Genomic DNA, 12366 nt, shown 5'->3' with positions numbered 1-12366 from the left:
CTACACACAGGTGGCGGCAAAAATAAAGCACGTTACCTGATTGACGATGGTAATCTGCGAAATACCGGGACACAGCATCGTACGGGAGGGCATCATACGGAGAGTAGTCTACCCGTTCTTCTCTGTGTTAATGAAGGCGAATCCATCGACCCAGTTGTGTTTATTATGGTCTTTCATTAGGCAGAACTTATAAACGTTAGCTTTTTGCTCATGGTTAAAAACACTACCCTACCCTAAGCTTGGCCCTGGAAGACGTACCTTGCGTTCGCGCAATGGTGACCTGGTTGGCACGGGGGAAATTATTAACAATTACTGCGTAAAAAAGAAAAAAAAAAAAAAATTGTTTGAATTTTCTATGATGTTTATATTTAATCAGAAACACAACAAATAATTAACGACACAGTACGTGTGTAAGTAATTTAACAACTGAGACGCGGATTATATGAATTTAGAACATGGACATTAATACTGTAATTTTGTTACATTACGCAGCGGAATTGATAGTACCAAACTTAGACGGATTAAGCTAGAATTTTTTTCTTCATGGTTGGTATTAACTCTGGTATTTTTGTTACTTTTTACGCAGTCGGAATTGTTAGTCACAAACGTTTTAGTTGTATTAAGCTGAATGTTATTACATTTTAGGGTATCCTCATTACCTCTTTTTGGGATTCTTTTTTCTTTTAGGAACTTCGGAAATGTGTAATTAATAAAATACTGCGGATGCGTCATATGGTCTTGGGAGTAGCTGATGGTATATTAAAAGGAGTGCACGGATGAGGACGACGGCTATCCTCATTGTGAGGATAGAACCAGACCTTTCTACTACGGACTACACTGTAGCGTGTTAAATTCTGTCACGAACTAGCCTTTAACAGCACCTATTCTTAGAAACGTTATAAGTAACAATAGACTAAAGAATCTTAGGAGCATTATATCGAGATGGGCAAAATGCGTTCCCGAAAGGAGACAGAGATTTCGCTCACACTCTTTTTTTTTTTTTTTTTTTTCTTTTTTTTAATATTTTATATTATGAGGGATTAAAATTATTATAAGTAATGTATGTTTGAACTTTGAAATCAACCTTTGAAAAAGGTTGGAAATTGAAATTGATATTTGATTTTTACTTTCTATTACAAGTAAGTATTGCAGAAATTGAAATGAAGATTTGATTGTTACTTTCTTTGCAAATAAGTATAGCAAAGCTAACTACATAGAAAGTGTTATTTTTCTTCCTTCATTTACTTTGTATTTTCTTAATTACCTATATTATTTCTTATTTGTAAATATTTTTGCAGCCACTGATTTAGACTTTATTTACAGAAAGAATAAAATTACAGTGTCACCATTTTTGGTGTTCTCTTTCATTATTTTGGTTTTATTTTAATATTTTAAATACCTTTTAATAATTTCTTTACTGGTTGACTTTAAGGTCTGCCTTCAAGAATAACACCTTTTGTTCTAGTGTAATACTCGTATTTTATTAGCTCCTTTTTACACATCTAAGCTATTTTTGTATCATCCAGCTGGGGCTTTGTCGCTTCATTTAGATTGGTTGTATGGTTTGTGTCATTTTGATTAAGTGTATTGTTAGTTTCATTTTGATTATCTGTATGGCTAACTTCATTTTGATCTGGTGTGTGACTAGCTTCATTTTCATTAGGTGTATTGTTACTATTGTTAGCTTCATTTTGATCAACTATATTTTCTTCAGTAGTTTCTTTTTGTGTATTGGGTGTCTTGTCTGTTTTACCATCTCGACTTTTAAAATAATCTCGACTTCTAATATATCTATGTCTTCGTATCTCCGAAGTATTAACTTTCAGACCACTCCGTGGGACAGTAGCTTTGGCATTTTCAGACTTAGCAGCACCGTCTTTGTTTACCATTGCTTTAGCATTTTCAGGTTTTCTAGCAGCACTATCTTTGTTTACCATTGCTTCATTTTGTCTCAAGTATGTGAGCTGTAGTTGGCCAAGAATATCTTGATAGTTTTCAGTTGATTTTTTGCTTTTGTCAATTTTATTATACACTGCCATAATTCGTCTATTGGTATGATATACGCTGGTATATCTGCATCTGGTTCCTTTTTCTTTGTAATATCATTTTGTGATAGTTCAGTTTCATCGAATATTTCCTTGATTTCAACTGGTCTTTTGTATTCCTCTTCATTAAGCTCAGCTTTTACGTCATTTTGTCTTAAGTATGTGAGCTGTAGTTGGCCAAGAATATCTTGATAGTTTTCAGTTGATTTTTTGCTTTTGTCAATTTTATTATACACTGCCATAATGCTGGATATTTGTTTGTTCCTTTCCTCTTGATTTGGTTTTACTCCATGACTGTCGTGATCGGGTGAGTTTGTTTTTACTAAAGAACTTGTCTCCTTTGTATCTTGAACTGTTCTGACAAGACTTGTCTGTGTGCAAGTTTCTCGCTTTCTAGCATCATCTGATACGATGATAATGCTTGCTAATTCTCTACTGCTGCTTCTTCGTATCGGTCTGTGATTCTTTTTGATTTCTGGCTTGTCTCCTTTGTATCTTGAACTGTTCTGACAAGACTTGTCTGTGTGCAAGTTTCTCTTTTTCTAGCATCATCTGATACGATGATAATGCTTGCTAATTCTCTACTGCTGCTTCTTCGTATCGGTCTGTGATTCTTTTTGATTTCTGCAAAAAATCCTTCATGTGCATAATTTATGCACGGAGATCTTTTTCCTTTTTTTTCTACCATGGATCACGAATGACGTCATAATTATTTTGGCGGGAGCTCGTCGTTTTGAACTTTCAAACGCAAACAGAAAATGTAAACAAATGGAAATGGACATTTTTTCATGGGTTTCGGACTTTTTTGGTGTTAATTTATTCGTTTCTTTGCCGTTTTTGTGTCAAATTAATTGCTATCCTAGTGTTGGAAAATGAATTTCGTTAGATTGTCTTTCTTTGGCATTCTTTTTCCATCACTCGATAGTATTCTCATTTTTTTCAGCACTTTCTTTTCAAATGATTTAACTATGCTGGATAGTCTCGGTCTAATACTCTGAGCGAAGGATTTCTTACTTGATGCTTTTGACGATTTACTAGTGTAGTCTATTTGGTGATAGTTTATGGAAACTGTTCGATTGATGACAGGAGGAGTCTGATTGTTATCTTTTGCTTTTGTATGTGTGTTATTGGTACTCAATGGTCTTACCCTGGGTGGAGCACTCTTTCCTCTGGTTGATGTTCTGTGGTGAACTAACTGAGATGCCAACTCCTTGGGTGCTCGTTCTTGTAAAGTTCGTCGCATTGGATATTTACTCTTGATGACAATTGTTGTTATCTTTTGCTTTTGTATGTATGTTATTGGTACTCAATGGTCTTACCCTGGGTGGAGCACTCTTTCCTCTGGTTGATGGTCTGTGGTGAACTAACTGAGATGCCAACTCCTTGGGTGCTCGTTCTTGTAAAGTTCGTCGCATTGGATATTTACTCTTGATGACAATTTGGTTTCCCCAAGTTTGTGGCGCGATTTCTTTGATATTTTTGAAAACGATATCTTTTTCTATGTAGGTTACTTTTGGAGGGAGAGATTCAATGACTGTTTCTCTTTCAGTGCCGTGTTCATCTAAAGTTTTCAGTCTGTATTGTGATAGAACTTGTTCCGTGTCTCTGGGTGCTGCCTCGGGTGGTGGAGCACTTTCTTCCGCTGGAGCACTTTCTTCCGCTGGAGCTTCGTCTTTACCTTTCTTTTTCTTTTTATCCTTCTTCTCTTTTTTATTCTTTTTCTCCTTTTTGTCTTTCTTCTTTTTCTCCTTCTTTTCCTTCTTGTCTTTCTTTTTCTTCTTCTTCCCATCTTTGTCGTCTCCCTCTCCCTATCCTTTTTGTCTTTCTTCTTTTTCTCCTTCTTTTCCTTCTTGTCTTTCTTTTTCTTCTTCTTCCCATCTTTGTCGTCTCCCTCTCCCTCTTTGTTGCCGTCGTCTTTGGACGCCTGTCCTCTCAGGAAGGCATCTATATCGCACGTGTCCGTTGTCTTCTGCAAACAGGTCGAACTGTATGGACATGATCCACGTTCACGTTTAGACTTACAGGTTCTCTTACACTTTGAACTGCCCGGCTCTCCGGTGTAGAAGAACATTTTCACCCGGAACTTCTCATCGGGGTTGACAAGCTTTTCAAAGTTGCCGATTTTGATTGGAACCCGTTGGCCTGGCTGTGCACCACATTGGTTCTGTCCTGGCTGTGTACCACACTGGTTCTGTCCTGGCTGTGTACCACACTGGTTCTGTCCTGGCTGTGTACCACACTGGTTCTGTTCTGCCGCGATCATCTCCTGTGCTTTCTTAATGTCTTTACACAGTTCACACGCATTCGCCTGGGTGATGTTAGGGTTGGTTGTGACGAGCACGGTTTTGGTCGGATCTTGAGAGATTACCTTGACCATGTTCTGTTGATTTGGTTTGTTAGGATTCTGTATGAAGCTGCAGACGTTCCCCTGGGCACTATCCATACTGGTGCAGGTGCCAGCTACTTTGGTCGAACTGGTACAGGTTGACGCCACTTTGGTTTGAGGGAGGTAAGGGTAGGATCCTTGGTGATAGTGAGGTTGCTGCGGGTATGGCTGAGGGTGGTACCCATGTTGATGTATTTGTGGTTGTTGGAGGTAATCTGGTTGGTCCTGTTCCGGAACTGGTATTTGATGGTGGGAACCTTTCAAGCAAACGCACTGATCTGAAGCGACCAAATCATATTTGGACTTCCGTTTCAGTGCAGATCGTTTCGGTTTGGGTGACTTGGATCTGGATCTCGATCTAGACTTGGATCTTGATCTTGATCTACACTTCGATCTTGATCTACACTTGGATCTTGATCTACACTTGGATCTTGATCTACACTTGGATCTTGATCTACACTTGGATCTTGATCTACACTTGGATCTTGATCTACACTTGGATCTTGATCTACACTTGGATCTTGATCTACACTTGGATCTTGATCTACACTTGGATCTTGATCTACACTTGGATCTTGATCTACACTTGGATCTTGATCTACACTTGGATCTTGATCTACACTTGGATCTTGATCTACACTTGGATCTTGATCTACACTTGGATCTTGATCTACACTTGGATCTTGATCTACACTTGGATCTTGATCTACACTTGGATCTTGATCTACACTTGGATCTTGATCTAGACTTGGATCTTGATCTACACTTACGTTAAATCCAAAGGGTATGGTAAACCTAGACCCTTGACAAATGAAGTGTGCCTGAAAGCATGTGATGTGTTCCTATTCACTCGACTACAATAAGAGGTTTGATAGAGAGAACCGTAATTGCTAAAGTCTTACCATAAAAAAAAAAAAAATCGAGAGAGGAAGACGGGATAGGAGAAAGCCAGCCGTTCCGAGAACGAACAATATCTGTTTAGGAGGAAAGATCTAGCTTAAAAGGCAGGCGCATTATTTTAACAGTTTAACTGTAGTAGGCTGGCACTAGATTTCTTCATTTCAATTAGCCAGCCTAGTTAGCTTGGTTGGTAGCGCGTCTGCCTTGTAAGCGCTAGGCCGCGGATTCGATTCCCGCCCGGGGCGGATTTTATCCTGAATGGATAATGTTCGTTCTCTCTTCGATTTCGGGACGATAAGACCTTAGCAGTTACAGTTCCCTCTGTCAAAACTTCGAAAAAAAAAAAAATCAACCAAATATCAACAATTCAATACTTGATAAGGAGAACCAAAAGGCAGGTATATTGTGCAGAACTTCTTTGAAGTTTGAAGTTTCTTTGAAGTTCTGAAGTTGACCCACAGAACTTGTATAATATAATGACTGCTGAAACCCTCCAAGAGAACAATTCAATAGATAGTGGGTGAGTGAGAGCCATAATTACGTACAGCCGCTTGTGTAACTGACTCACTCACTGACTCACGTATACAAATTCTAACCCACTTCTAGATGTGCTAGGGAGATGCGGTTTTCACCATTGGATTCCTTATTTTCTGTACAAACTGCGAAAAATCGGAAACTTCCGAATGGAACTTCTGTGCCGACGTTTACTGCATGACCGGTGATGTCGATGGACGCGACTTGTGTGTTCACTACGACTTCTATGTCTGCAGGTCTTGTGTCGGCTACGACTCCTGTGTCTTCTTTCACACTGGTTTTCTTTGTGCCGTTTTCTACTGCAGCTTCTGTCTTCTCTGTTCCGTTTTCTACTACATCTACTGGAACTTTTGTCTACTCCGCTCGGGTATCTACTGGGACTTGTGTCTTCTCTACTAGGGTATCTACTGAGACTTGTGTCTTCTCTACTGCCATATCTACTGCGACTTCTGTCTTCTCCACTTGGACTCCCCTCTACTTCACTCTCAGTGTCCACAAGTTCTATCTTGACCATTTCGCATTCGGACGCCTCTTCCCAGCCCAGTTCTTGTTCGGACTGTTCATTGTCTTCATCAACTTCTAGTTCCATCCCAGTCTCACAATCACTCCGACCTTCGACGGAAACGTCCGATTCGCATTCGCATTCTTCGTCAAAAGACCTGGAGCATTTCTCCCTCGATCTTGACCGTTTATCCCTCGACCTTGAACATTTTTCCCTCGACCTTGACCGTTTATCCCTCGGCCTTGAACATTTATCCCTTGACCTTGACCGTTTGTGACGTGACCTTGAGGATCGTGTGCGAGGGCCGCGCTGTTTGCATTTGATGCCGTGGCGCTGGATAGATTGCAAGTCAAGCAGGTTTTTATCGATAGACATGCATTGTTGGAGGCTGAAATATTTGTTGAGTATTTCGGACGGCGGTATGCGCTTGCTGCTTTCGCTCATTCTTCCTTGGGAGGGAAAAGTCAGGTGTTAGTTTGTACTTTGTCGGCAAATCTCAAGTCATTCCTTGGAAGAACGGGTTTGGGATTTGATCACAACTTGAGTGAGAGAGAAGAAAAAAGAGGTTTTATAGAAGGACATAACTGCTGAGGTCTTATCGTCCCGAAAGCAAAGAGAGAAGACAGGATAGGAGAAAGCCAGCCGTCCCGAGAATGAACCTTATCTGTTTAGGATAGAGTTCAGTCCGGGCGGGAGTCGAATCAGGGACCTGTTCCTTTCAAGGCAAAAGCGCTACCCTTACAAGCTAACTAGGCTGGCTCAAGTATAAAACATTATTTGACGGGTGTGTTTCCCCCCCCCCCCTCCAGGAGAAAGCTAGACTTTAGAAAATACGCTCCTGATCTTCACGTAGGTGTTAAGTCTTTCTTACCTCCTGTATTCTCCCCTGTGTTTTTGAGGTAACTTAGCGTGATAATCTGTGTTGTGAGATAACTTGAGACAATCTTTGTTGTGAAGTGAGAATGAATTTAGGTGTAGGTGTGTGCTGTGTGATTAAACTTGGGCATGATTTAATGGGCGTTATTCTACTGGTTCGTAATTTAGAACCGCAGTATGGTTATTGGTTAATGGTCCGCCCAGTCAGCCGCCGACTTGAAACTCCACTTGGGTAAGTGTGTAAAGCACTAGCTCAATTATTTGTGGTAAAGCAGAGCGTTTTCAAAACTTGTGTGGAATTCACAGCACTACTCTTTGTTATATATCTTCTTCTTCTTCTTCTTCTTCTTCTTCTTCTTCTTCTTCTTCTTCTTCTCCTTCTTCTTCTTCTTCTTCTTCTTCTTCTTCTTCTATGTATTCGATCATTTCGATGAGCGTTTGAGGAGAAGTGTAACCAAAAATTCTTCACGGTCGGTTATCCGTCCAGATATCAACCACGCTCAAGTTTGCGGGCTGACGACAAAAAATCCTTCATGTGCATAATTTATGCACGGGACGTACTTCTGTAATAACGACGCCCATATTACTTGCTTCACCCAATTCACTCATATTGTCTGCGATTGGTAACAGTCCTGTGCTCAGTCCTACATCGATAGGTTTGACTTCATCTTCGTCATCACTTTGCTTGAGTTCGCATACTTTTGCGAGCAGATTTTTGGCTCTGTTAGAAATGGATTTTTGACATTTTTTCATGGATTCCGGACTTTTTTGGTGTTAATTTATTCGTTTCTTTGCCGTTTTTGTGTCAAATTAATTGCTATCCTAGTGTTGGAAAATGAATTTCGTTGCCCGGAAGCGTAGGATTCTGGTGGACACGGGTTTTTCAGAGTACGAGTTAGGGTTGTACAATAATGATTTGCAAATGTATGGGACACCCCCCAATTCAAAGATTACACTGAGAGATTTCGAAGACCAGGCTCTGGAACGAGTCAAAGTATTGAGGATCATAGAACAGACAACTACTAAAGGTGAGGACAGAACTTCTATAAATCTAGACTAGAATATCAAGTATTACCCAAATAACATCATACTTTTCTAATTATGTGGTCTATTGATTGAGAGCGGTAACAAAAAAGATCAATTTCTGTATGTATTTCAATTTTCTGCTTTCTTTCCTCCAGGAATCACAAGATATTCAGAAGAATGGCGAAAGGCAATCTTAGATGAAATCAAAACCCAAGGGATGAAATCATTTCACAAGGTATTCACAGGCAATGGTCTCGGGAAGCTAGAACAAGACTATGAAGCACGGAGAAAAGATCACATCACACATTTCATTTGTCGGCTAACTTATTCAAGGACAGAGGAACTACGTAGATGGTTCATTGCACAGGAGTTGGATTTGTTTAGACTGAGGTGGACACAGCTGAGCAGTGAAGGCAGACAGGCATTTTTGAAGAGCAATGATTTCTGCTATATGAGTATTTCGGAAGAGGAGACTAGTGGTTTACTTAACATTTCCAATGGCCTTATAGATAAATCAAAAGGTAAGTTGAATCCTAAAGGGGAAAAACTCATGGAAATATCTTGGAAGTTGCCCTATGTTCTCAGTAGGTGCCTACTTTTAATTGTTCCTCTCAACTGTCAATTTACTCATCTGTTTGTTTTATCATAGTTTCATTCAATAATTTGTTTAATTTTGATGACATTTTGGGAAGATAGGAAATCACACTCTTTTTTTTTTTTTTTTTTTTCTTTTTTTTAATATTTTATATTATGAGGGATTAAAATTATTATAAGTAATGTATGTTTGAACTTTGAAATCAACCTTTGAAAAAGGTTGGAAATTGAAATTGATATTTGATTTTTACTTTCTATTACAAGTAAGTATTGCAGAAATTGAAATGAAGATTTGATTGTTACTTTCTTTGCAAATAAGTATAGCAAAGCTAACTACATAGAAAGTGTTATTTTTCTTCCTTCATTTACTTTGTATTTTCTTAATTACCTATATTATTTCTTATTTGTAAATATTTTTGCAGCCACTGATTTAGACTTTATTTACAGAAAGAATAAAATTACAGTGTCACCATTTTTGGTGTTCTCTTTCATTATTTTGGTTTTATTTTAATATTTTAAATACCTTTTAATAATTTCTTTACTGGTTGACTTTAAGGTCTGCCTTCAAGAATAACACCTTTTGTTCTAGTGTAATACTCGTATTTTATTAGCTCCTTTTTACACATCTAAGCTATTTTTGTATCATCCAGCTGGGGCTTTGTCGCTTCATTTAGATTGGTTGTATGGTTTGTGTCATTTTGATTAAGTGTATTGTTAGTTTCATTTTGATTATCTGTATGGCTAACTTCATTTTGATCTGGTGTGTGACTAGCTTCATTTTCATTAGGTGTATTGTTACTATTGTTAGCTTCATTTTGATCAACTATATTTTCTTCAGTAGTTTCTTTTTGTGTATTGGGTGTCTTGTCTGTTTTACCATCTCGACTTTTAAAATAATCTCGACTTCTAATATATCTATGTCTTCGTATCTCCGAAGTATTAACTTTCAGACCACTCCGTGGGACAGTAGCTTTGGCATTTTCAGACTTAGCAGCACCGTCTTTGTTTACCATTGCTTTAGCATTTTCAGGTTTTCTAGCAGCACCGTCTTTGTTTACCATTGCTTTAGCATTTTCAGGTTTTCTAGCAGCACCGTCTTTGTTTACCATTGCTTTAGCATTTTCAGGTTTTCTAGCAGCACCGTCTTTGTTTACCATTGCTTTAGCATTTTCAGGTTTTCTAGCAGCACCGTCTTTGTTTACCATTGCTTTAGCATTTTCAGGTTTTCTAGCAGCACCGTCTTTGTTTACCATTGCTTTAGCATTTTCAGGTTTTCTAGCAGCACTATCTTTGTTTACCATTGCTTTGACATTTTCAGTCTTACTAGCACCCTCTTTGTTTCCATTTGCACAAGCGCTTTTCAAATGTCCTTTTATAAGAGTCGGTGGTTTGATTTTCGTAGTTTGTCCGATTCGGCTTCGAATATTTATGGCTCTTTGGGTTAGTGTGTTTGGTTTGTTCGCCTCTTTAGTACCAGCTTGGCTCTTCAAGTTATCAATTTTTGTTGGATTGTAGAATTCCGCAAATTTGCTTGCGTTGTCCGCGTTAGTTTGCCCAACTGCATTGGAAATTGCATTGACTGTTTTGATTTGATTTGAAGTGGTTGCTTGAGGAGCACTTGTACTGTCTGTGTCACTAACATCTTCTATTTCCTGTATGATTAGTTCAGTGAGGGATTGTTGGTATTGGTTTGCTCTTGTTGGACTCCTGTTGAGATTTTCTACAAAGGCGATGAGCTCGTTTATGTAGTTGTACTTTCTCATGTCCACATCTCTCAGTCCGATGTAGGATTCTAGTATCATGTTGATCATATCTGTGAAATACCCTTTCTGGGAATTATTTCCTCTTGTTGTCTGGCACTGTGGTTGTATGTGTGAGGTGTTTTGAGTACATTGCCTGGGCTGATTAGCATTGGACATGGGATCTCTTTTGTGTGTTCTGTGTATGTTGTTCTTTCGTACATACTGACATGGTAGATTCTTCCTATCACGTACTTCTGTAACAACGACGCCCATATTACTTGCTTCACCCAATTCACTCATATTGTCTGCGATTGGTAACAGTCCTGTGTTCAGTCCTACATCGATAGGTTTGACTTCATCTTCGTCATCACTTTGCTTGAGTTCGCATACTTTTGCGAGCAGATTTTTGGCTCTGTTTTCCCGAGATTTCGATCTCTTTTCGTTCTCAATCTCAATTTCTTCATTTAAGTCAAGGGGATGTAGAATATCTGTGACATCACTTGTCTCTTTGTCATTTTCGTTGAGTTTACACATCGTTGCCAAGATGTTTTTAGCTTTGTTTTCTTGAGATTTTGGTCTGATATTGATTTCATTACGAGTTTCTTTACTTGGATTATTAGGTTGTGTAATATATTGAAGATCACTTAGCTCTGGATTGACATCAACTCTATTAGAGTTAGATTTAATGTGTATAATTGCCAAGGCATTGTCAACTTTATTTTCTTGAGAGGTTATATTTTTATTGTCTACTTTTCCCCTTGCATCATTGTTTTGGTTCCTATGCCCGTTTGTTTCATCATAGTTATCATTTACACCAATGTCATTTTTGTACGGTTCATTTGCTATTGCCAACATATTAAATCTACTTTGAGATTTTGGATGGATTTGATTACTTGGCTCAGTAACTTCTTGATCAAGTTGTAAATCTTCAAGTTCAATTTCTTCGTCATATCCAAACATAAGTTTACAATCTTGTATTTCTCGAATAACTTCGTCTATTGGTATGATATACGCTGGTATATCTGCATCTGGTTCCTTTTTCTTTGTAATATCATTTTGTGATAGTTCAGTTTCATCGAATATTTCCTTGATTTCAACTGGTCTTTTGTATTCCTCTTCATTAAGCTCAGCTTTTACGTCATTTTGTCTTAAGTATGTGAGCTGTAGTTGGCCAAGAATATCTTGATAGTTTTCAGTTGATTTTTTGCTTTTGTCAATTTTATTATACACTGCCATAATGCTGGATATTTGTTTGTTCCTTTCCTCTTGATTTGGTTTTACTCCATGACTGTCGTGATCGGGTGAGTTTGTTTTTACTAAAGAGCTTGTCTCCTTTGTATCTTGAACTGTTCTGACAAGACTTGTCTGTGTGCAAGTTTCTCTTTTTCTAGCATCATCTGATACGATGATAATGCTTGCTAATTCTCTACTGCTGCTTCTTCGTATCGGTCTGTGATTCTTTTTGATTTCTGGCAATGGTAATAGTTCTTCTGTTATCAGGTTTAGGAACTCTTTCACATTCGCATCGTCATGTGACCCAGTGATTGCCCGATTGTCTTTCTTTGGCATTCTTTTTCCATCACTCGATAGTATTCTCATTTTTTTCAGCACTTTCTTTTCAAATGATTTAACTATACTGGATAGTCTCGGTCTAATACTCTGAGCGAAGGATTTCTTACTTGATGCTTTTGACGATTTACTAGTGTAGTCTATTTGGTGATAGTTTATGGAAACTGTTCGATTGATGACAGGAGGAGTCTG

At 38.4% G+C, this 12366-nt stretch overlaps 5 protein-coding genes across 6 annotated transcripts; 1 reads left to right on the top strand and 4 right to left on the bottom strand.

Annotated features, from left to right (window-relative positions):
* Positions 1 to 2904: 2904 nt before the first annotated feature.
* On the bottom strand, positions 2905 to 3806 carry LOC103515615. Its single transcript, XM_008480550.2, has 2 exons — positions 3468 to 3806; positions 2905 to 3295 (listed from the first exon to the last, which is right to left on the bottom strand). The coding sequence occupies exon 2, from the start codon at positions 3286 to 3288 to the stop codon at positions 2905 to 2907; it is 384 nt and encodes a 127-aa protein (XP_008478772.1). The 5' UTR covers positions 3289 to 3295; positions 3468 to 3806.
* Positions 3807 to 3849: 43 nt separating this feature from the next.
* Positions 3850 to 5866, bottom strand: LOC103515614 (serine/arginine repetitive matrix protein 2-like; the record flags this gene model as incomplete). Its single annotated transcript, XM_008480548.2, has 2 exons — positions 5822 to 5866; positions 3850 to 5196 (listed from the first exon to the last, which is right to left on the bottom strand). Coding segments are annotated over exons 1-2 (1392 nt in total), but the record flags the coding sequence as incomplete, so codon positions are not given.
* A 108-nt stretch (positions 5867 to 5974) lies between these two features.
* Positions 5975 to 7419, bottom strand: LOC103515613 (luc7-like protein 3). The gene is made up of 2 exons (XM_008480547.2): positions 7239 to 7419; positions 5975 to 6812 (listed from the first exon to the last, which is right to left on the bottom strand). Exon 2 carries the CDS (start codon positions 6809 to 6811, stop codon positions 5975 to 5977), a length of 837 nt encoding a protein of 278 aa, XP_008478769.1. The 5' UTR covers position 6812; positions 7239 to 7419.
* A 562-nt stretch (positions 7420 to 7981) lies between these two features.
* Positions 7982 to 9457, top strand: LOC103515612 (DNA primase large subunit-like). Its single transcript, XM_008480546.2, has 3 exons — positions 7982 to 8271; positions 8425 to 8790; positions 9420 to 9457. Exons 1-3 carry the CDS (start codon positions 8079 to 8081, stop codon positions 9455 to 9457), a joined length of 597 nt encoding a protein of 198 aa, XP_008478768.1. The 5' UTR covers positions 7982 to 8078.
* LOC113470079 (probable WRKY transcription factor protein 1) lies at positions 9427 to 12360 on the bottom strand. Of its 2 annotated transcripts, none has more exons than XM_026828248.1 (2): positions 10092 to 12360; positions 9427 to 9851 (listed from the first exon to the last, which is right to left on the bottom strand). In XM_026828248.1, the coding sequence occupies exons 1-2, from the start codon at positions 12202 to 12204 to the stop codon at positions 9490 to 9492; spliced, it is 2475 nt and encodes an 824-aa protein (XP_026684049.1). In that variant the 5' UTR covers positions 12205 to 12360; the 3' UTR covers positions 9427 to 9489. The 2 variants fall into 2 exon arrangements, with proteins under 2 accessions (XP_026684049.1, XP_026684050.1); XM_026828249.1 differs by having other exon boundaries at positions 9427 to 9873; positions 10114 to 12360.
* Between the last annotated feature and the right edge of the window lie 6 nt (positions 12361 to 12366).

The sequence above is a fragment of the Diaphorina citri genome, unplaced genomic scaffold (assembly GCF_000475195.1).
Source record: "Diaphorina citri unplaced genomic scaffold, Diaci psyllid genome assembly version 1.1 scaffold1382, whole genome shotgun sequence".
Taxonomy (NCBI): Eukaryota; Metazoa; Arthropoda; class Insecta; order Hemiptera; family Psyllidae; genus Diaphorina; species Diaphorina citri.
Note: the sequence above shows the minus strand (reverse complement) of the source record. Positions and strands in the feature narration are given on the sequence as shown.